The 25,495-nt window shown below is 41.1% G+C and overlaps 1 protein-coding gene across 3 annotated transcripts in view; it reads right to left on the reverse strand.

Moving 5' to 3' along the window:
• DIS3L (DIS3 like exosome 3'-5' exoribonuclease) overlaps positions 1 to 25,253 on the reverse strand; it is a gene marked incomplete at its 5' end in the record, with an annotated part of 43,374 nt that extends 18,121 nt beyond the window's left edge. The window contains 6 exons of one of the 3 annotated variants that reach the window (XM_080682361.1): positions 449 to 527; positions 1,566 to 1,742; positions 6,524 to 6,659; positions 15,122 to 15,250; positions 23,419 to 23,572; positions 24,970 to 25,253. In XM_080682361.1, the coding sequence (XP_080538487.1) occupies positions 449 to 527; positions 1,566 to 1,742; positions 6,524 to 6,659; positions 15,122 to 15,250; positions 23,419 to 23,572; positions 24,970 to 25,108 (814 nt within the window). Of the gene's footprint in view, positions 1 to 448; positions 528 to 1,565; positions 1,743 to 6,523; positions 6,660 to 15,121; positions 15,251 to 23,418; positions 23,573 to 24,491; positions 24,790 to 24,969 lie in introns of those variants that run through there. The other 2 variants (XM_080682360.1, XM_080682359.1) reach the window with 2 other exon arrangements.
• Between the last annotated feature and the right edge of the window lie 242 nt (positions 25,254 to 25,495).

The raw sequence follows: 25,495 nt of genomic DNA on the forward strand, positions 1-25,495 counted from the left end.
ATTGATGCAGTTCAGGGCAATGTCTTAAAATCATGATCAGACTGCCTGAGTGGCAGTCTCAGCGCCCCATTCAGCAAGTGTTGATCTTGGGCAAGTTACTGTGCTTCCCTGGAATTTAGTTCCTCACGTGTAGCCTTGTGTATTCTCACGTATAAAAGGTGGAAAACAATAATACCTATGTTAAGTGTTCAGAAAAGTACCTAGTATATAGTAACCACTCAATAAAATATTAGCTATTATAATTTTTAAAGTTTCTGACAATAAATTCAGAAATCATCAACAAAAAGTTAGAGAAGAAAAAAAATCAACTCATGATCCCACACGCCCAGTGTACATGGGGATATCTGACATGGCATATACGATGTGACAATTTCAACTTTACTTTCTTCATTGGGTAATATCAGAATGAAAAGCTAGTGTGGAAATTTATGGAAGGTTTATACTGAACCTGAGTCTTTACTGCTGGCTCCTTGAAGTCGCACAAAAGCTTCTATTTGTGCTCTGTGTTTGTTGACATTCAGAATTCCCTGAAATCATAATAAAAATCAATGTGGACATTTTTTTCCTGCCTGCTTTACCTCCAAAAGATAAAAACTTAAATTTAAAAAACCTATATAAAAATATCCCCATAATATTCTTATAAGGTCTGTGATCCCTTTGTTTAGGACTAATATTCATCACCTAAGGTTTCTTTTCTCCAGGGAATACACCATCATTTTGAACTATTCTTAGCTATACCAAGTGCTGAAAGTGCCAAGATCTATCTTACCTAAGTGATGAGTGGTCTTTAAAAACCTTCTTTCTCAAAGTGCCCTCCCAAGAATGTTGTGAAATTTACTCTCAAGTTGGAAGAATTAGTCCTTCTAGGTATATTAATTTAAAATACCCACACTTATGGGAAGGACTTCAGTGTTGTATTCTCAAATTTCTGCCTGCATAAAAGTAATCTGAGTAGCTTTGTTAAAAATGTAAAAGCCAAGACAGAACAATTCTGTATCTTGATTGTGGAGGTAGATACACAAATCTAACCATGTGATAAAACTGCATAGAAACACACACACACACACACACACACACACACACACACACACAGACACGAGTACATGCAAAACTTAAAATCTGAATAATTTTATCTGCTTTATTCTCAAGACCCTGACAGCATATGGGTTCTGGAGGGGGATCATAAAGGGCCTTTGAAAGGGGTGAAAAAATGACAAAGGAGTGAATAAGCCAAATTTCACAAATATTATAATTTTGCCAAACTTCCAGACCTTGATTCAAAAATACATTCTCTTTCCCAGTGATAGAAGGCATACACAAGGTTACTCATGTGATGCTCAATATGTAACCCAATTAAGAAGATTATAGAGCAGTTCCAACCAGACAACCACGTCTACAGGAAGAATGACTCCCAAAGCACCTTAAACATCGCTGATCTGGGCTTGCTCAGAACCACCCATCTTGTTTACAGCCTTTGAAATTAGACACCTGTGACAGGAGACAAGGAAGGAAGAGAAGAAAACATACTGGCCGGTCCTGATGCGCACTCTTCATTACCACCTCACCTGGATATAGCGTCCAGACTTAATGCCAGCTTCTAACACTTCCAGGGGAAGATGTTCAGGGTACTCCTTCCTGTGGCTCTCCTGACTCTCATTCTCTCTTTCCCGGCGAGACTGAAGGATGGAGTCACAAAGCTCGTTGGCAGCTTTTAAATCAGGCCAAAAATTGTCCAAGTAATTCTGCATTTAATGGAGTTACAAGAGAAACATGGTCAGAAGAGAGTAATTTTTCATTATAGTAGTACTAGAGGCCTGGCGCATGAAATTCGTGTGTGGGTACAGTCCCTAGGCCTGGCCTGCAATCAGGGCCATCTTCCCCAGCTGCCCACAGCAGGCCCCGCCCCGCGCTGCCACCCACCCCCGGTTCCCCATTCACCATCGGGCTATTGGAGCCTGCCAGCTGGGGAAAGAGACCGAGAGGCGGTCAGTGCACCTCATAGTGACTGGTCAAGTGGTCGTTCTGGTCATTCTGCTGTTAGGGTCAATTTGCATATTACCCTTTTATTATATAGGATTATAAAACAATCTCAAACAGGAACGGGCAGCATGCAGTTTTGAAGATGTGTCAAATGAGCATTACCTCCCTAAACCTCATGCTACCAGTTCACTTTCTACCATCTCATTAACCCCTGAAGCCTTGTCAATGAACCATAGGGAGGCTATTCCTCCATGGAACCCTTTCACATCCCTGATTACTCTGAACTTTCAAATCTCCTCTCTCTCTCCACACACAGGCATATACACAGTCTGCCTGTCATGTCATTGCTGCAGATAATGGCCTATAATGAATGGACCGAAAAAGCTCCTATCTTATTATTTTTTTTAATTGATTTTTTACAGAGAGGAAGGGAGAGGGATAGAGAGTTAGAAACATCGATGAGAGAGAAACATCGATCAGCTGCCTCCTGCACACCCCCTACTGGGGATGTGCCCACAACCAAGGTACATGCCCTTGACTGGAATCGAACTTGGGACCCTTCAGTCCGCAGGCCGACGCTCTATCCACTGAGCCAAACCGGTTAGGGCCTATCTTTTTTTTTTTTTAATACCCTGAAATGTTTGAAATTTATAAGAAACTTAAGTATATAAAAATGGCAAGAAGTAAAGTGTATAAGAAAATGTCTCCCTTCCCTTAAACCACTGGCAATGTCAAATGAGCAGAGAGTGGGGAAAGTCAAGTGAGCAAAGTGTTCTTTGGTGTTAGGCTTTCCCCCACTTCATTAGCTCCCAGAGACCGAGCCTTCTTCTGTGACTATCCACAGATGTAGTAACACTCTTCATGTAAATGATACTCGAAGTTGCTATTAGTGTGATGACCTGGTATGAAACATAACTTTGAAACAAGTGGCCAGAGTCCCCGTCTATATTACCGAATACCATTGAACATCTTTTTTTAAAAATATATATATTTTATTGATTTTTTACAGAGAGGAAGGGAGAGGGATAGAGAGTTAGAAACATCGATGAGAGAGAAACATCGATCAGCTGCCTCCTGCACACTCCCTACTGGGGATGTGCCCACAACCAAGGTCCATGCCCTTGACCGGAATCGAACCTGGGACCCTTCAGTCCCCAGGCCGACGCTCTATCCACTGAGCCAAACTGGTCAGGGCCATTGAACATCTTGGCGTAGTTCTTTCAGAAAGGCGCTGGACAAAACCCCAAGGCGATCACCCACAAGAGGACAGTGTGGTGGGTGAGGTTGGCTGTGTTACCTCTACTCTGTGTGGAACACTCCCTCAAATGGATGACTCTCACTAAACAAAATCAAATTTAGACATGATTTTTAACTCAACTTAAAAAATATATATATTTTTATTGATTTCAGAGAAGAAGGGAGAGGGAGAGAAAGATAGAAACATCAATGATGAGAGAGAATCACTGATCAGCTGCCTCTTGCACGCCCTACACTGGGGTTTGATCCAGCAATCCGGGCATGTGCCCCGACTGGGAATCAAATCTCTTGGATTATAGGGTAATGCTCAACCACTGAGCAACAGCGGCTGGGCATTAATTCAACTTTAGTCTGAGGTAGGATCTAGCATTCTCTTTCTGTACTTAAAAAGAAAATAAATTATCCTTGTTAACTCTAGCTTTTCTCCCACTAATTTTAGGGTCCTGTTAAAACTGCTTCCTTTCTTTCCCTAGTCCTCCCAGAAGTTCTGTCTGTGTTAACATTGGTACCCCAAAATATGGTCACTTGTCACTTATCAGCACCAAGAATTAGTCTCTGCTCAAAAAAGCAACTGTTGCACACCATGAGTATGAGCCTCAGACACCAAAGGTCTGGTAAAAGCTGGGTTTGATTCTTTCTAAGGAGAATAGGAAATATTTACTTAGGATTAGTGGCAGTTACCCTTGTGGTGCAGCTGGTTAAGTTGGAAAACATAATTCAGAAAATTGTGTGAAGGCGGTCAGGAAAGACACCAGAAGTTACAGGAGCCTTGGTAAAAGTTGTCTGCTTAGGTGTGTGTGTGTTTAAATTTATGCATTTTTATTTATCAAATAACTTCAGTAAACAGCACTGTAAAGTGAACTGTTAAAATTAAAAGGCATTTAAAACAAGAATGTGAGTAGTATGAAACAAAATGGGCAACTCAGTGAGAAGTGAATATGCAGTGGTCCGTTTCAGTGCTAATTGAAAATAAGGCTTGCTTAAGTGATAGCTGTTGCATAAGCCACAGTACAACTTTACATGTTCATTGACAATGCAAATTTATAGCTAAAACATCAGAGGAAAATTATTGATAAAAAAGTCTGCCTGGCCAGTCTGGCTCAGTGGTTGAGTGTCAATCTATGAATCAGGAGGACATGGTTGACTCCTGGTCAGGGCACGTGCCTGGGTGGGTCGTGGGCTTGATCCCCAGTAGGGGGCATTCAGAAGGAATCCCATTGGTAATTCTCTCTCATCACTGATGCTTCTGTCTTTCTCTCCCTCTCCCTTCCTCTCTGAAATCAATAAAAATATATTAAAAAAAAGTTTTACTCCTAAATTGCAAAAAACCCCCACACATAAATCTAAGCTAAATTGCAACTAACTACATTAAATGATTAGAAGTGATTAGGCTTTACACAAAAGAAATGAATAAGATAAAATAAATTCTTTCAAAGGTCTCCAATTCAGCAGATACTATATAAATTAAGGACTTTATGTAAACCAAGAAATTTATTTTGCAGAAAATTTTCCAGTACTTTTATCCAAGGCTTGAATTTATAAAGAGAAGGCATAAAAGTTACCAAGATTAACTTTTACTACTATAAACCACCTATTCCAGAGGCTTTATTGCCTTTGCTCTTCCCCATCTAACTTCAAGTCCCCATAGAAAATTCTAGGCTTCCTTCCCATCTGATCTTCACAGTATCTCCTTTCTCCTGTTATCATTCACTTCTATGAAGCTCTCGGTCACAGAGGAGTTTGCTTAGGAAATGCTATACAAAATAAAACTGTACTATACCACTAAACTACAAAGAAAAGTAATTTTCACAAAAAGTAGAAAAATGTAATTTTAGTCAACTGTCCTCTGCAGGAACAAGACATGATGTATTGCAACAGAAAAAATAAGTGACACTGCCATTAATATCCAGTGCCCTGGAATTCGCTGGCACGCCAGAACACTTTTTATAGTGGGGCCAAGAGAATTCTATTGGCAAATCTTTAGCAATACATGCACCTTGGAACACTTATAGAATCTACAATTCAAAATCCAACTAGACATTCTGTAAACTGACAGGGGTAATGGAGGGCCTCATTCTAGTCTCTGAGTCAAAAAAAGATATCAACCATTGGAACTTGATTGACCAACTGGGCAGACAGAAGAGACCAGTAAATGATAGAGAGATTAATACTCATCCTACTGTCCCAAAAGGTACCTACGAAATAGGAGAACTGTGTTGCTAAGACGGCCCAAGAACCTGTCACCGATAATGCTGCTCCTTCCTGTGATCTGTACACCTAACTGACCCAACAGCCCTTACATAAACGATATCATGTCTCACCCCTTCCTTTATTCTCTTAATCCCCATGCATACTCATACGTGGCGAAGAGTGAAGAAACAAGACTGGCCTTTAAAACTGTGTTTTCTGTGTATTCAGAGGAATTATTTGGGAGGCAGTAAAGCATGATAGTTAAGAGCTTTGGAATAAAGACTGCCTGGGTTCTAATCCCAGTTCTACCACTTTCCACCCATATGACCTTGGGCAAGTTGCTTAGCCTTTCTGTGCTTTAGTTTTCTTCCTCACCAATAAAATGGGGATGATAACACATACCTCACAGGATTGTTGCCAGAATTAAATGAAATAATGCACTTAGAACAGTGTCTGGCATAGATATGTCGGCTATTGCTAGTAAGTGGAACTAGGTAAAATCGCCATTTTGTAGGTCAAAAACAACAGAACAGTGGCAATTTTGTAAGATTCAACCTATCATCATCATCATCATCATCATCATCACTCATCTTGTTATTGCTGAAACTACAAATGTGAGTTTCTGTCAACAGGGGCTTGTTGGACTGAGGTCTTGGATGCTATAGGCCAGGGGTCCTCAAACTATGGCCCGCAGGCCACATGCGGCCCGCCGAGGACATTTATCTGGCCCGCCGGGTGCCGCTGCCTGTCCTGCTTAGCAGCCGACTTGTCCCGGGCCCGCAGTGCGCATAGGAATTTGTTCATAGTTTTTTTTTTTTAAACTATAGTCCGGCCCTCCAACGGTCTGAGGGACAGTGAACTGGCCCCCTGTTTAAAAAGTTTGAGGACCCCTGCTATAGGCCTTACAGTCACAGGTAGTTTGCCCAGATTTGCAAAAGTCAAGATTAATTAGCTGGGGAGTAATGAAGACATGGAACTTCTTCAAGTCTTCCTTCATTCTTTATTTTCCCTTTTCTATATTGCCAAAGGGATCTAGAGCCCTCTGGGAACTACTTAGGAAATGAACACACACACACACACACACAGCTGGAAATACCTTGAAAGAAATCACAAACACTCCCTCTGTTTCACTTCCATACTGCGGAATTGCCTCTTCATCTTCTGTCACCATAATGATGGGCATCCTGTCCTGGCAGTGGTGATAGTACCAAACGGCTGCATTGTATATGCTCCTAGAAAAGCAAAGGGCACGTGAGCCCTCAAGGCAGATAAACACAAGCTCTTATTCAGAATTTTATATCTTACTTTGGATCTGCAATCCTTCACTCAACAAATACTTCCTGACACCATTATAAACACCCCTGGGTTGGGTACTCTGGGGGATACATAGATGAGTCAAAAAGTGCTTGACGGAAAGTGGGTGTTATCGGAAGCCTGAAAATCTACAACTGCGGCACCCACTGAACAGCTGAGAACCCCAGAGCACTGGTCCCCAATTGGCGCAAACATGCGGATTCAGAGGAGCTCTACACTCCACCGTGGAAAGGTCAGATTTTCCCTGGGATAAGGTGAGGTCTCTGGTCCCGGCAGGACAGAGAAACGCATGCACTGCGGGAGCTGGAGGACCGGGGGAAGTCTGTGCCTAGAAAAATCCATGGCTGTTGGGGCTGGCGTGATCTGTGAATGTGGAAGGGGGTCCTCAGAGCTGCTAACAGAGGGGATCTCTAAAAAGCAACCCATTTTGATATGACGCAGAAGGACAGCCTAAAAATTTTAAAAGTGTGCCGGCTGCTTGGACACGGGCGGGGGGGGTGGGGGTGGGGGAAGGACTGTGCAGACTTGTGCACAGCCCTGGAGTTCGCACACTTGCGCTTTCTCCTCTTTAAATCCTTGCTTCTGATTGCTGAGCCCAGTGCATGGGATCACCCAGTTGGGGACACCCTGGGAGACTGCAGGGGAAAGTTGTTTTTCTGGAACCTGGGGATCGGAGCGGGAAGTGACCGTCGGAGAACCAGCTCTGGGGCAACCCACTCCCACAAACCGGTAGTGAGTGCCACAGGGAAAGCAGGATCTAAGCACAGGCTAGAGAGGACCTATAGACCCAGAGGTCAATCCAGAAACACTGCCACCCAGGGGCTGAATCACAAACTGACTCTTGTGTAATCACAAATAAAGGAATACAAGAAAGTAAGACACACCGCCTGATTAAAAATCAGGACTGGCTTACAACACTGAGGAACAGTGGAACACAGGGAACTGCAATACTGTCCTGACTGGGAAACAGGCGTGCCAAACAGAACAATAGAGGAAGTGAATGACCTTCACTACTGCACATTTTATTTTTATTTTTTATTTATATTTATTTTTTTAATTTTTTCATCTTTTACTTAAGAATCTAAATTTTTTTCTTTTTTCCTCACTTGATTTTACCTTTTTAATTATTACATTTTTATTTTCAATCAGTATTATTACTACTACTATTTTACCTTTTTTTTTTTTTAAAAAAAGTGTCATTTTATTTTCTCTTTGACTTTGAGATTAGTGTTCTACATTCTATTTTCATCTTTCCTTTAGCATCATTCTACTCTATCTCAACTCTACGTATATGCCATCACTCTCTTCCTAACTTTTCCCCTTTTGTTGTCCTGTTTCTCTTACCCTTCTCCTGCTTTAGATGTTCCCTATTCTTTCTTTTAACCCCGTCAAAATTTCACCCTACTTATATATCTAATTTCCAATCCCCTGCTCCGAGTTCATACACACCTCTCTCTTCTCTGTCTTCACTATCCAAAAAATTGTTTTTCTCTCTGTCCTTTTGTTGTTGTTTGCTTGAATGTTGATTATATCGATTTTTTATGCTTATCTGTGAGAATGGTTTGCTTATTCTTTTTTTTTGTTTTCTTTTTTTGTTTGCTTTGTTTTGTTTGTTTTTTGCTTCTGTTTCCCCTCTCCTTGCTTGATATTAGTTGTTGTTTGTAGTTTGTATTCATCTCCAGGTACTTGTTGCTGGCATTTGCTGGGATTAGTGGCTGTTCTATTGGAGTTTTCTCCCCATATATATAGTTTGTTCCCCTTTTCTTTCTTATTCTCTTTCTTTTCTCTCTTACTTTTTTTTTCCTTTCCCCAATTTCATTTTGGCACTCCTCTTTTTTTTTTTTTTGTTTTCTCTTCTTCTTTCTCTCCTATCCCCTAATTTGCCTTTCTCTGGTGGTCACCTTTATTTGGGTTATTAATATCGTGAATACATTTCTGTTCAGTGCCTTCTGTGTTGTACCTGGTTGTGTTGTATTTTGTGCCTTTAAATCAACACAGGAGATAGAGAACTACATAACCAGACACCCAAAGAAGAGAGACCATGGGGAGACAAAGAAACAGCCCACATATGAAAGAAAAGCAGGCATCACCAGAAAAGGAAGTAAACAAAATGGAGGCAAGCAACCTGTCAGAGAAAGAATTCAGAGAAATGGTCATAAGATGGCTGAAAAGAATGGAAGACAAATTCAAAAATATGAGTAAGAACCAAGAGGAAATGAAGAACCAAGAAGAAATGAAAAATGACATTGCTGCTGTAAAGAACTCAATAGAAAGCATCAAGAGTAGACTAGAAGAAGCAGAGAACCGCATCAGAGTGAGCTAGAAGACAAGGTAGGAAAAAATACCCAAGTAGAGCAGCTTCTGGAAAAAAAAAATTAAAAAGCAGGAGGAGAGCCTAAGGGAACTTTGGGGCAACATGAAACAAAACAACATCCACATAATAGGGATTCCAGAAGGAGAGTAAACTGAGCAAGGAATAGAAAACCTGTTTGAAGAAATAATGACAGAAAACTTCCCTGCTATAGGGAAGAAAAAACCCACACAAATCCAAGAAGCTCACAGAGTCCCAAGCAAAATGAACCCCAAAAGACCGACGCCAAGGCACATTATAATTAAATTGGCAAACACCAAGGACAAAGTAAGAATCTTAAAAGTGGCCAGAGAGAGACAGAAAGTTACCTACAAAGGAACCCCCATCAGACTAGCAACTGATTTCTCAACAGAAACTCATCAGGCCAGAAGGGAATGGAATGAAATATACAAAGTCAAACAAAGGAAGGGTCTGAATCCAAGAATACTGTACCCAGCAAGGCTATCAATCAAAATTGAAGGTGAAATCAGGAGCTTCACAGACAAAAAAGGACTAAGGGAATTTATTACAAACAAACCAGCAATGCAAGAAATGCTAAAGGGTCTGCTGTAAAAAAAGAGAAAGAAATAGGAAGCGAAGAAGGAACACAGGGGTAAAGAATAAAAATGGCGACAAATAAGTACCTATCAATAATAACTTTAAATGTAAATGGATTAAATACCCCAATCAAAAGACATAGGGTAACAGATTGGATAAGAAAACATGACCCATATATCTGCTGTCTACAAGAAACCCACCTCAGAAAAAAAGATGCACACAGACTGAGGGTGAAGGGATGGAAAAAGGTTTCACAGGTGAATGGAAATGAAAAAAAAAAAAAAAAAAAGCTGGGGTAGCAATACTTATATCTGACAAATTAGATGTCAAAGTGAAGGACATAACAAGAGATAAGGAAGGCCACTTCATAATACTAAAGGGAGCAATCCAACAAGAAGAAATAACTCTGGTAAACATATATGCACCCAATACAGGAGCACCCAAATACATAAAAGAACTCCTGGAGGATATCAAAGGAGAGATTGACAGCAATACAATCATAGTAGGAGACTTTAATACCCCACTATCACCATTGGACAAATCCTCTAAACAAAAAAAATCAGCAAAGAAACATCAATCCTAGACTCACTAGACCTGATGGAATTAACTGACATCTTCAGAACTTTTCACCCCAAAGCCACAGAATATACATTCTTCTCAAGTGCACATGGGTCATTTTCAAAGATAGACCATATGTTGGGTCATAGGCAAAGTCTCTTCAAATTCAAGAAGATAGAAATCATATCAAGCATCTTCTCAGATCACAGTGGCATAAAACTGGAAATCAACTACAATAAAAACAATCCAAAAAAATCAAACACATGGAGACTAAACAGCATGCTATTAAACAATGACTGGGTTACGAGAAAGATCAAGGAAGAAATAAAAAACACCACGGCAACAAATGACAATGAAAACACAACAATCCAAAATCTATGGGACACAGCGAAAGCAGTCTTGAGAGGGAAGTTCATAGCTCTACAAGCCTACTGCAAAAAACAAGAAACAATGGTAATAAATTACCTAACCCTACAACTCAAAGAATTAGAAAGAGAGCAACAAGAAAAGCCCAGTGTAAGCAGAAGGAAGGAAATAATAAAGATCAGAGCGGAGATAAATGACACTGAGACAAAAAAAACAATACAAAAGATCAACAAAACCAAGGGCTGGTTCTTTGAAAGGATAAACAAGATTGATGAACCTCTAGCCAGGCTCACCAAGAAGCAAAGAGAGAGGACCCAAATAAACAAAATCAGAAATGAAAGAGGTGAAATAACAACAGACCACACCGAAATACAAAGGATTGTTAAAAAATACTATGAACAACTCTATTCCAACAAACTGGACAACCTGGAGGAAATGGACATATTCCTAGAAAAATATGACCTTCCAAACTCAATCAGGAAGAATCTAAACATCTCAATAGGCCAATAACTATGGAAGAAATTGAAGCAGTCATCAAAAAGCAGTCATCAAAAGCAAACAAAAGCCGGGGGCCAGACAGCTTCACAGGGGAGTTTTACCAAACATTCAAGGAAGAACTAAAACCTATCCTCCTCAGACTATTCCAAAAAATTCAAGAGGAAGGAACACTTCCAAGCTCCTTCTATGAAGCCAGCATCACCCTAATACCAAAACCAGATAAAGACAACACAATGAAAGAGAATTACAGGCCAATATCCCTCATGAACATAGATGCCAAAATCCTCACAAAATTCTAGCAAATCGGATCCAGCACTACATCAGAAAGATCATACACCATGACCAAGTAGGATTTATCCCAGGAATGCAAGGATGGTACAATATCCGCAAATCAATCAACGTGATACATCACATAAACAAATTGAGAGATAAAAATCACATAGTCAGCCCTAACCAGTTTGGCTCAGTGGATAGAGCGTCGGCCTGCGGACTGAAGGGTCCCAGGTTCGATTCCGGTTGAGGGCATGTACCTGGGTTGCAGGCACATCCCCAGTAGGGGGCGTGCAGGAGGCAGTTGATCGATTTCTCTCTCTCATCAATGTTTCTAACTTTCTATCCCTCTCTCTTCCACTCTGTAAAAAGTCAGTAAAATATATTAAAAAAAAAATCACAGTCATATCAATTGATGCAGAAAAAGCATTTGACAAAATCCAACACCCTTTCTTGATAAAACTCTCAACAAGGTGGGAATAGAAGGATCAGACCTCAACATAATAAAAGCTATATTTGATAAACCCACAGCTAACAGCATACTCAATGGGCAAAAACTAAAACCATTTCCCCTAAGAACAGGAACAAGACAGGGATGCTCACTCTCACCACTCCTGTTCGACATAGTACTGGAAGTATTAGCCATTGCAATTCGACAAGAAGAAGAAATAAAAGGTATCCAAATTGGAAAAGAAGAAGTAAAGCTGTCCTTATTTGCAGATGACATGATATTGTACATAAAAAACCCGAAAGACTCCATCAAAAAACTAATAGACTTAATAAATGAATTCGGCAATGTAGCAGGATACAAAATTAACGCCAAGAAATCTATGGCATTTCTATACACCAATAGTGAACTTACAGAAAGAGAGACTAAAAAAGCAATGCAAGAAATGCTAAAGGGTCTGCGATTTACCATTGCACCAAAAAAATTAAGATACCTAGGAATAAACTTAACTAAGGAGGTAGAAGACCTATACGCGGAAAACTACAGGACACTGAAAAAAAGAGATAGAGGAAGACGTAAAAAGATGGAAGAACATACCATGTTCATGGATTGGGAGAATCAACATCATTAAAATGTCCATACTACCCAAAGCAATCTATAGATTCAATGCACTCCCCATTAAAATACCAATGGCATATTTCACAGACCTAGAAAGAACTCTCCAAAAATTCATCTGGAATAAAAAAAGACCCCGAATAGCCACAGCAATCCTGAGAAAGAAGAACAAAATAGGTGGGATCTCAATACCAGATTTCAAGCTGTATTACAAAGCCACTGTTCTCAAAACTGCCTGGTACTGGCACAACAACAGAGATATAGATCAATGGAATAGAATAGAGAACCCAGAAATCGACCCAAATCACTATGCTCAATTAATATTTGACAAAGGAGGCATGAACGTACAATGGAGTCAAGACAGTCTCTTCAATAAATGGTGTTGGGAAAATTGGACAGATACATGCAAAAAAATGAAACTAGAGCACCAATTTATACCATACACAAAAATAAACTCAAAATGGATCAAGGACTTAAACATATGATGAGAAACCATAAAAATACTAGAGGAATCCACAGCCAGAAAAATATCTGACATATGCCGAAGCAATTTCTTCACTGATACTGCTCCTAGGGCAATGGAAACTAAAGAGAAAATAAACAAATGGGACTACATCAAAATAAAAAGCTTTTGCACAACAAAGGAGACCATCAATAAAACAACAAGAAAGCCCACTGCATGGGAGAACATATTTGCCATTGATATCAACAATAAGGGTTTAATCTCCAACATTTACAGGGAACTCATGCAGCTTAACAAAAAGAAGATAAACAACCCAATCAAAAAATGGGCAACTGATCTAAATAGACACTTTTCGAAAGAAGACAGAGGAAGGCCAAGAGACATATGAAAACCTGCTCAAAGTCACTAATCATCAGAGAGATGCAAATCAAAACAACAATGTGGTAACCATCTCACACCTGTCAGAATGGCTATCATCAACAAATCAATAAATGACAAGTGCTGGTGAGGATGTGGAGAAAAAGGAACCCTCGTGCACTGCTGGTGGGAATGCAGACTGGTGCAGCCACCGTGGAGAACAGTATGGAGTTTCCTCAAAAAACTAAAAATGAAACTCCCATATGACCCAGTGATCCCACTTCTAGGAATATATCCCAAGAAACTAGAAACACGAATCAGAAAGGATATATGCACCCCTATGTTCATAGCAGCACAATTCACCATAGCTAAGATTTGGAAACAGCCTAAGTGCCCATCAGCAGATGAGTGGATTAGAAAACTGTGGTACATCTACACAATGGAATACTACGCTGCGGTAAAAAAGGAGTTCTTACCATTTGCAACAACATGGATGGAGATGGAGAGCATTATGCTAAGTGAAATAAGCCAGGCAGAGAAAGATAAATATCACATGATCTCACTCATTTGTGGAATATAATGAACAACATAAACTGATGAACAAAAATAGATCCAGAGACAGAGAAACATCAATCAGAATGTCAAACCTCAGGGAAGGTACGGGAGGGTGGGGGTAAGGGGGAGAGATCAACCAAAGGACTTATATGCATGCATATAAGCCTAATCAATGGACACAGACAACAGGGGGGTGGGGGCATGAATGGGAGGTGGGGGGTAATGGGGGAATAAGGACACATATGTAATACCTTAATCAATAAAGAAATTAAAAAAAAAGTGCTTGACATCTATTCTTCCCTACGACATCCAACCACCACAGCAATCCCTTTCATTGCTTGATATGGCCTAAAAACGATGAGGTTCTGCCATCTGCTAACGCTTTTTAATGAGAGGGTGAGTGACACAGCACCACATGGATGACAAGCTATGTGAGGCTTAAAAGATAAAGAAACAAGCCCTGGCTGGGTGGCTCAGTTGCTTGGAGCGTCCTCCCATACACCAAAGGGTTGCGGATTTGATTCCGGATCAGGGCACACACCTAGGTTGCAGGTTTGATTCGGGTCAGGGCGCATATGAGCGGCAACTGATGGATATTTCTCTCTCCCCCTTCCCTTCTCTCTAAAAATAAATGAAAAAGCATATCCTAAAAAGCTAAAAGGGGCATTAAACTCAAAGCCCTAGCCTCCGACCTTCGAGGTAACTTCTTAGGCACACACTACTCAGCTTCTCAGAGGATCCCAGCAGGACGGAGCCTCGGTTTCCCACAGCATTAACACATCCTTTCCTGCCTTCTCTCCTTCTCTGTCTCACTCTCCCTACTTCCTCAGTCCTGTTTATGGGAATTGCCTCAGAGGTAAACAACTCAAACCAAGTCCTTGTTTCAGGCTCTGTTTTTAGGTGGATCTAAACTATGACACGGCTCTTCCTAAAACAGATCTACTAGAATTAACCTCCCAGTTTCAGCTTAATAAGACTAGTTGGGATAACAAAGCTATACCAGAAAAACTGAGATCTTAGCTCCAGAGTAGGACTCCTCATCCTCCCACACACAAGCAAAGTGATGACGTTTGGATCACTGGAATGACCCTGTTAGCTATTAGGGTCTGGGGCAAACTTACTCTGGGTATAACCTCCCTAATTATAATTTCTAAAACAGATCAATTATGCATTCAATTGACATACCTAAAATATTGACACAGTAAGCATTTCAGCATTAATCATGGTTCCAGAATAATTTTGTTGATTTTAGCATACCACTTAGATTAATTCCCAAATAGCCAATGATAAAGAAATTACAGAAGATGATCATATGAACACACACAGCAATTCAGTGCCATACCTGGTCTGCCACTTTTCCATGGATTCTCCTCTTTCCCGAGGGAGATAGCAGGATTGCTGGAATTCATTAGCAAAGAGAATGCAATCATGACGCGCATCCTTCAGGAGGTTTCGCAATTTATTATACTGTCTGTGACACAGAGGAGAAAAATAAATCTAACATAGCAGGTACTCATCTACTGCCAGCTCTTGCTAAGGATCAAAAAAGATGAGGCAGTTTAGAGAAAAAGATTGATCATTTAAAACCCGAGAACCATTTATTTAATATTGGCCTTAGTGTGCGCAGTATCATTGGGCTGCTCTTTCTCAATTTTGTCTGCTAGAATGTGGCTGGGCAGGGCCTCATTAATTAGTTTGTGGATCAGTCCAACCCCTCTATACCTCTTCCTCCTTCTGGGACTTCTGGCCATTTATTATGTAATTATATGACGCTGCCCCACAGAGCCCCCACTTCAAAGGCTCACAGAGGACACAGAGGCAAGCAGACTTCAGCACTTTTGTATCTCACTTTGTTCTCTAAATGGCATAGGCATTAGTACCTTTTACTTTTTGCTGGCAGCCCGAGAAAACTAAGTATGGGGATTTATCTGTAAATTTTATTTATGCAGCCACGTCATTTACATGAGTGAGGCCGGCTTCATCTGTCAGAGAACTAGCAGAGTTTTAAGGTTTCCCATCAGGAGATCCTTCCAATGTTAGCCAAAGTCACAAATCAAATATGAAGTCTTATATGGGTCAATTTCTGAGAAGGTGCTTTTCAATAGTCTGGGTAATATGGACTACAGAATATTTAGTTATTTCACAGGAAGACAATGCTTATTTAAAAAGAGACTGACATTAAACCAGATATTAAATTGATATATAAATTATCCAAGGTAGATGACTTAGTATTATTTAATATAATAAAATCTGTGCCCTTCCATTCCCACCACCAGGCTGCCACCGTGGATTTTTAAGAAATCAGTCTTTTCATGAAAGCAAAGGCAGAACTCTCCAAATAAATGCTAACCACCATTGTCTGTGTGGCCTCAACATTTCATTAGAAAACAAGAAACACTGATTTTCTTTTCTTAGTAATTCTAAAATTGAGCCAACATAAAAAGAATCATCAAATAATACAACTTATAAAATTCCCTAATAAACAAAGGGATTCATTTTCATTTCTGTGGATGGCAGCTTTCTTTAACAGATTCCACTGTGCAGAAAAAGCTGCCCCACCCCAAAATGCCTAGAACCTATTAAGTCGGTAATTTTCCCACACTCACAGATACACTGAAATCATTTTTAAAGCCTCTTAGATTATGCACAGAGGAGTCTACACCACCTGTCAACAGTGATCATCCCTGCAGACTGGTGAGGCAAAGACTTTTACTTCCTGCTTTACACATTTCTGTCATGCATGAATTTTTTCAAATCAGCATTTATTTGTTAAGCAATAAGAAATATTTTAAAAGAGGCTTCATAAACATCTACAATTTATGATTTCAGAGAAAACACCAAAAACATATTGCCCATTTTTCCTGATCTATCCTCCATAGTTTGTGTTCCCTTTATCTACCATCACATTTTAGACACCCCCAATAAAGCACCTGAACTTAGTGTAATTATTTGTTTACAGATCATCTCCCTGATTCAATATCCTTCATCCAGCACATTTTTGCTGCACTCTTCTATGTGCCAGGTCTTTCGCTCCACTGCATGCCCTCGGGGGCTGCCACCCAGACGTCTCACTGCTGTCCTTTGTCTGAAGCAGTCCTGCTCCTGGTGAACACAACAGAACCACCCCTTCCTCAAAAAAATAAATAAATGAAATAAAATAAAAAAAAAATAAAAATGAGAACTACCAAAGGACCCAGCAATCCCACTTCTGGGTAGAGACCCCAAAGAATGGAAAGCAGGGTCTCAAAAAGGTATTAGTACACTCCTGTTCAGAGCAGCATTATTCACAATAGCCAAAAAGTGGAAGCAACCTAAGTGTCCACTGACAGGTAAATGGAAAAACCAGAATGTGGTAAATATATGTACCATGGGATATCATTCAACCTTAAAAAGGAAGTTCTGATACATGCTATAACTTGGATCAAGCTTGAAGACATGATGCTGAGTGAAATAAGCCTGGCACAAAAGTGCTGTATGAGTCCGCTTATATGAATTTCCTCGAGTAGTCAACTTACAGACAGGAAGTAGAATGGTGGTTGCCAGGGGATGGGGAAGGAAGGAGTGGGAAGTCAGTGTTTAATGGGGGTAGAGTTTCAGTCTGGGAAGATGAAATAAGTTCTGGAGATTGGTTGTATAACAGGAATGCACTCGATGGCAAATGTTATGTTATATATATTTTACCACAATTTAAAAAAATAGCTATACTAATTGGTAAAACAAAATAAAATAAAAAACAGAACCACCCATTTTAGTGGGATAAGTGCCATGAAAGGAAAAGTTTGGGGTGTGACAAGAACATGAGAGGGACGGGGAAGGCATCTGGGAGGAGGCAACACTTGAGTCCTGAAGGATGAATGAAAGTTAGCTAGACCAAGGGCCCAAGGGAGGAGAGGGGGTACAGATGTTCAACACAGCAGACAGTCTGGTTCATCTTTGTATCTGCAGTGCTTAATCCAAAATAGGTGCTCAATAAACATTTTCCAAATGAATCCATGAACTCACAACTCTTTGTGACAACGTGATCCAAATACAAGATAGTCCTCAGAAGAAAGAACCCAGTTACTCTTTGCTAGGCTTCCTACACAACACAGCATTTGTTATGCCACTGCATTTTTGATTCAGGTATTCTCAAATCCTGTCCTTCCCAAATATTGATGTTCTACAAGCCAGATCCAGGGGGTTTAGCACCAAAAGAGAAGAATTATAATTCTTCCTAACGTTTAGAAAATTACATAACTTAAAAAAGAATTTTCTCAATTTTAAGTTTTATCCCCTTATATTTTCCTTAGATTTTTAGTGTGCTTCCATTTGTCAACTACCTATCAGCTAGATAAAACAAATAAACAAATGGCACAAGAATATTAACGGGGAAAGCAGGAAAGAAACAGGGAATCACTCTGAGTGTGACGTTTGGATTTGGGGGCTTATGGTTATAATTTAATAGTGCACACATACAATACAGTCATATTTTTTGCTAGTCAGGATTGGCAGTGCATATTTTAGAACTGAGAAACTTGCATGGAACCAGCAAAGAACATCCATAGTGCCTTGAACAAGTTTGGCCTGAATAATCGGAGAATAATAGTTTTAGACAGTGACGTACAATTAAATTATCTTAAGTTTTAAAATTTCCAGTCTTACAGAAAACCCCTAGTTTCCATGGACTGGCTTCAGTGTTTTCCAAATCTCTATTATCAAAAACATTTCCAACAATTTCTTAGGGGGACAGCTGAACTTACCTTCTTTAAATTGATTTTTTTTTCCACTATTTTTATCCAAGGTGATCTTACAGATGCAACATCCCTTCATCCCATCCCCCTGCTGACTATACTCTCTGGGGATTAGAAGTGGGTGTCCCACAATCAGTGGGGAAGTGAGTTCTGCATTCAGCATTGTGTTTCTTCAGCCAGTTTCCCCAGAACCTTGGTAGGGTCTAGTAGACTTACTTTCAAAGGTCCTTGAGTTTTCTACAAGAATTTTAAGTTTATGTTTCCATTTATATTAGGTGATTCTCTTAAAACGTTTCTAACAGAGTATCTGTGGGACCAGCTGAATCACTGCCTTCTAACTGCAGTACCCTTTGCGGTCAGTGCCTGCCCGCCTGGGAGCCTCAGACACTTCAAACTCAAGACCTTTCTCTGCCCCTCCCCCTTAGACCTCCTTGGGTGCATCCGCTCTCCATCCACTCACAGAAGCCAGAAACCATAGTGTTATCCTTGACACCACCTTCTTCCTCACCTCACTTATCTAAATCCATACTAAGTTCTATAGATTTTTTTTTAAAGTAACAGCTTTATTGAGATATGATTCACATACCATAAAATTCACCCTTTAAAATGAACATTTCAATGGTTTTTAGTATAGTCACTGAGTTATGTAACCATGCCCACGATCTAATTCCAGAACATTTCATCACCTTCAAAAGAAAAATACCCATTAAGCAGTCATTCTCCATTTCCCCTGACCCCCAGCTCCTGGCAACCTAACTAATCTACTTTCTGTTTCTTGGATTTACCTATTCTGACATTTTATATAAGTGGAATCATACACTATATAATTTTTCTGTGTGGTTAGTTTCTTTCACTTAGAATAATATATTCATGGTTCATCTAGTTGTGGCATGTATCAGTTCTTTATCTCTTTTTATGGCTGAATAATATTTCTTTGCATGAATAAACCATATTTTATGTAACCATTCATCAATTGATAGACATTTGGGTTGTTTCCATATTTTGGCTAATATACATAGAGCTGCTATGAACATTCATGTACAAGTTTTTGTGTGGACATGTTTTCAATTCTCTTGGTCACATACTTAGGAAGTTCTACACATTTTACCTACTAAAAAGCTATTTGAAGTGTCTATTTCTCTCCATCTCTAAGCTACCAACATCTCTCGTCTGAACTAAAGCAATAGCCTCCTGTCTTCTACCTGTCTTTTCTCCACTGGCCCAGTAATCTTTTCAAAACAGCAATCTAATTATGTCATTTCACCCTGCTTAAGACCCTTCACTGACATCCCTGAGGCCCCCGAGGTCTACCATCCAATCCAGGGCCTTCTTTATGTTCCTTGAGCAGCATCCCCCTCCCTATGACCTTGCTCACCTGGAAAGCTTTCCTCTGGTTTATACCTACTCATCCCTCAGAGCTCAGTATAGGCACCACCCTCAGGAAAGCCTTTCCCGTCTCCCTGATGACTTCGGGCTCTCCTGGAGCCCTGTACCTGTCCTTCAGTGCACTTGTCACAGCTGCAGTTCTCCATCTGTTCCTGTGATTACCTGATACTGCCTGTTTCCCCTCAAGACCATATCCGCTTTTGTTCACTACTGTATCCTCAGTGCTGGCACAGTTTCTGGAACCTATAGTCTTTCAATAAAGATTTGTTGAATAAAAAAACAAACACCTGTGAATGGATGTGGTCAACAAGATAGCCTTACAGAGTTATCAAGAAACCCCTCACTAAATAATCATTTGAGGACTGTTAGATGGCAGAAAGTGTGATTATCCAAAACCTTAACTTTTCATACTGTTTTGTACAATATACTAACAAGAACAGGCCATTTTTCTGCATCAATATTATTTAAATAAAAAAAAAACCAAAGTCATATTAAATACAGGAGCAGATTAGAGCTATGTCTCTCTCCAACTCTGGTAATTTCACTTCAGTAAAATAATGTCATCTGTCACATTAAATTAATGTTCATTTGCAGTTTTCTGATTATAGTTTTGTTTATTGAATTTGAAGGTTTGATTTTTTGTTTTGTTTTATTAATCCTCGCCCTAGTATATTTTTCCATTGATTTTTAGGGAGAGTGGAAGAGAGAGGGGAAGACAGAGAGAAACATCAATGTCAGAGAAACACATCAATTGGTTGCCTCCTGCACGAGCCGACCAAGCAGGGCCTGGGCCAGGGAGGCGCCTGCAACCAAGGTATGTGCTCGGAATCGAACCCAAGACCCTTTGGTCCGAAGGCTGATGCTCTATCCACTGAGCAAAACTGGCTAGGGCTCTATTTGGTCTTAGTATTGTATTAAGTACTAAAGCATGAGGACTTACACCTAGATTTATGTTTAAACATATTTAAATAATAATACAACAACATAATTTAAATTAACACTGTGTGTCCATGAGAAATGTTTTCTTTTAGAAACAAAATCAGTGACATTACTCACGTTGAGTAATACTGATGTATTGAATGGGGATAGATCATGTTGGCCTCTTAGATCCTCTTCAACTATAATAGTCTATGATCCCTATCTTAGGTTATATATCGAGGAACTGAGGCATGAACTATTGAGACTCTGAAGCTATACAGAAGAAATCAGAAAGGGGGTCAAAAGGAGAAAACAAGGCATCCTTAAACTAGACACTAGACCAGAGCAGGGATTTTATTTTATTTTTTGTTAATCCTCACCGGAGGATATTGTCCATTGATTTTTTTTTTTTTTTTTTATAGAGTAGAAGGGAGGGGGAGAGACAGAGAGAGAATACTTTGACTGGTTGCCTCCGGCATGCACCCCCTGGGGCTGGGGATCAAGCCTGCGACTGAGGTACCCAGCCCAGGACTCTTCAGTCCGCAGGCTGACGCTCTAGCCACTGAGCCAAACTGGCTCCGGCCAGAGCAGGTATTTTTAACTGACAAAGCTTTCCTAAGCAATACTGTTCCTAAAAGCATGTAAAAAAATTATTTACTAGCATCTCAAAAATTTCCAAGGAAGAACTGAAAAACAAAACAAAATGTTTCCCAACATTAAATGAAGCGAACACCGTAGAGCTTCTGCCGGGCCACATTTGGTTAAATATAAAAAGTAAAATGACTTACACTTTTGTACAATATACTAATGAGAACAGGCCATTTTGAACACTTATGAACACCAGGTTAACAAAGCAAACTCCTGGATGTTATCTATTCCACAGCTATCATCAATTCCAAAGTTAGCTTTCCACATCTGACACTTCCTAGGGCTTAGGTCATTTTGGTCATGGAGCTATGTCAATCTGAATACACCAGCTGGCTGCTTAACAGATAAACAAAGCACCAAGTCCCAAACTTGCTGATTCCTTTCCTGCCTCTTTTCTCTCGACATCAATCATGTTCATTATCCCTCCTTTAAGACCAGTCTCTAACCTCTTCAGAGGACTTTGTAGCTTAATCCCCACACCCCATATATACTTCTGTACTTTGTATAGTCCACATTAAATTATCCCACATGTGTCTAAGGTGTGTCATAATTACCTTCTTGCTTCTTGCATCCGACTCCAACAAGACAATAGGTCTGTTGTGAAAGGAACTAAGACTTTGTACTACTCCAGAAGGCCTGAAACTAGGGGCTCAAAAAGTGCTTACCAAATGGGAAACCAGGGTGTTATCATATGGCCTACTTCATAACTCATCTTTTGTTTTCACATTTAGTATATTCATAGACATGGTAAAGCCATGGAAAACCAATAGTTTTTCATCAAGTTAACTACTTTTGAAATGTTCAGGAGAAAAGACATTTAAATCCCAATTCTTTGTTTTTTAATGTCCCAGCAATTGGTTTTTAAAACAATCCTTAATATTAAAAATATTTTAGAAAACAGAAGCTGAAAAGGCTCTGCAGTATGTTAGCAATCTGAATGATAACAACAAATTGATTTTAGTAGCAGAAATTGAAATACGACACCTGGAGCAGCATTTAAATCTGAATGTGTATAAACATCTATATCTTTCTGTCTGAACAAAATCAACTTCAAGCTCATTTAAAAATATTCTATCTAAAAAACCTGCACACAATCTACTTAATGCATATTTTTTGAACTGAGCATATAATAAGGACAACTTATCATTTTCATATACAAATAAACACAGTTCATCTTTTACGACTAAGATCTGAAGAAACTACAACATTGAAAAAAGAATAAATGCATAGTTTCTGCTTTTTAAATGACTTGGGGTGTTAAGAGTCTGGATATATAAGTTGTAATACTGTATGCTGTTTCCATACAGCATGAGTCTTCAAGTTCAAAACATAAATCTTTTCCCAATGGTAAATGAAACAAAACCAATTTTTGAGCATTTGTTTAAAAGGTACAAGGCAAGCATTTTAGACTGATTTCAATAAAAAATCCTTTGTTTAGCAAATACAATTACTATGGTTGGTAGTTATAATAGTAACCTAAAAATAAAACAAGTTATTTCTGATTTCATTGAATAAATCACTACAAATACGATTTGTATCTACCATAAAGGAGTCTAAAATTTAAAAATAAAGTACTTTTCCCCAAGGGAATAAAAAGTAAGCATCTGAAACAATAGATCTATAAATAAGAAGATTAAATAATATGCATTATCAACAAGAAATAAGCAATAACTGCTATAAAATGTAAACCAAAAGCCAAGAATCTTAAATACCCACATACTGGGGACACTGCAGCTTATTGATCTACAGTCAGATCTTTTGGACAGATGTTGAAGCAGAAATATAAAGTAATGTTATTGCATTCCGACCAGTAAAGAGAATACTAAATTAGTTCAAAAAATATTTTCTGACAAAATAATAAATGCATTCCCTCCCCCTACAACCAAGGATCTTTTCTAAAAAAGGTGTGTGTGGGGGGGAGCATCAACGCCATAAATAAATAATGCAAAACAGATACCTCCGGCCTCTTTGATGCTGCACAGATTGACAAGCTGTTTGCATGAAAATAATTCCCTTTAATTCAGGAAACTCAAGGATCTCGAGGTAATCTTGAACAACTTTCCAATCTGGGATCATGTAATGAGTCACATCACCAGACAAGAGTTTCCCATCTGAAACATAATTCAAAATGTAAGAGATTAGATAACACTTGCAAACCTGGTTTATTACTATTTCAATGTCATGGTGCCCTCCTGTGCAAAATAACTTCCAACCTTAACTATGCTGTGAAGTTTTTAAAGGACAAGACAAATGTGCTTTGGTAGAGGCCCAACATTCAGGTAAATTCAGCACCTTCATTTTTCTGAAGCTGTGATAAATAAAAGTTCAGTGTGGTTTACAGTGTTGCCAGTGGAGCAGGGGATAACTGATTTAAAAAACAACAACAAAAAAACGGGCACATCTTCAACACAACCTGAATATTTGTGTTAACTCGGGAGAATCTTACATTTAAATGAGGCACTCTAAAAATGCACATGTTAGCCGCTTGTTTCTGTCCAGCAATTTCAAGTCGATACTGTCTAAAGTTTGTGAACATGGGCAGAAGTCTCCAAGGTCCAGAAAAGATGCTCAAGGCAAGCAAGGGCAGTGACAGGGTTTCCACCCAGACCATGTCAGGGAGATGGTTAGCCAAGCAGTAACTGAAATGTTCACCTTAACCATCAATTCTTAATCAAGCTAAGGATTCCAAATATTCCTTGAAAAGGACCAGGACGTTCATCTCCCCGCAGAGGGAAGAGAACCAGTAGGTAACCTTCTGCGTTCAATGGGCCAGTGCGGGAAGGTCTAGTGCACCGCAGTCCCAAATCCAACTTCCCCCATGACCTTCCAGTACACGAGGGTGCACATCATTCACAAACCCTAGCTGAAGAGGGCTCTCCCCTGGATAAATGCCTGAGGCATCGGTGCTGGCGGGCCAGAGAGTTTGTAGGGAGCAAAGAAAAAGAGCGGCAGCAGGTCCCGCGCCCAGGCCACTGGTTCGCGTCCCGCCAGTCGCAGAGGGGCCCACAGCTCAGGGCTTCCCCACGTCACCTCCTGCAACCCCGGGGGCAGGCAGGGCAGGCACCCGCGCTCAAGTCTCTCCGGAGCCCAGGCCCCAGGCTTCTGGGCCGAGAGGCAATTGCCTCTGGGCCCTTCCATTTCCTGGGCGCAGCAGTCGGGGAGTCCTACGCGGAGAGCCCCACAAGCAGCGCGCCACGGCGTCTCTGCGGCTCGGGGGCCGCAGCTCCAAGCTCCCGACTTGCAGTCCGGACGGAGGGGAAGCCGGCGCCGTGGGCGCCGGAGGCCTGGACTCGGCGCGTCCCCGGCCTCGCGCTCCGCCTCCGGCCGCGCCCTTCCGCCTCCCGGGACGCTCGACTCCCGCCTCGCCGCCCCGGCTCCCTCCCGGCCTCGGCTCCTCTCGCTCCCCTCGCTCCCGCCCGGCCGCCCTAGTTCCCGTCCGGCCCGGGCTCCCTCTCTCCCGGCCTCGCTCTCCCATTCGCCCCGCCGCGCTCCTCCCGCCGGGCCTGACCGTTGCGGCAGGCGGCGGGCTGCGGGCACAGCGGGCTGTTGCAGGGCACGCTGGGCCGCAGGTAGTGCTCCCGCACGATGCGCAGCGTCCGGCCCTGGAAGGTCCTCAGAAGCAGCACCTTCTCCCGCTTCTGCAGCATGGCGGCGGCGCGGCCGCACTGCTCCGGGCCCAGCTCCGGGCCCGCGGGGCCGCCCCGAGCAAAGCAGCGGCGCGGACGGAGGCGAGGCCGCGGCTTCGGGCCCGCCCCCTCGGCCGGCGGCCTGGCCCGCGCGGGGCTCCGGCGGGCCCTGCCCTCCCGGCAGCCGCCCGAGCGGCGCTGGCCCCGGGGTGGAGGGTTGGGGGTACTCCTGGCCGGCTACGCCTCCCCCCACCCCCGATTCCGCACCCACCACCCCGCCTCAGTTTCTCCCTCCCCTCAATTTCCTGGGAGCAGGAAGGTGGCGGAGGGGGCAAGCAAAAGACTTAGGGGAGATAATGTATGGAAGCTAGAAGATGATACATGGAAGCTACCCTAAGGTCTTGTGAA

This window comes from Plecotus auritus (assembly GCF_963455305.1).
Source record: "Plecotus auritus genome assembly, chromosome: 1".
In the NCBI taxonomy this organism is placed as follows: domain Eukaryota; kingdom Metazoa; phylum Chordata; class Mammalia; order Chiroptera; family Vespertilionidae; genus Plecotus; species Plecotus auritus.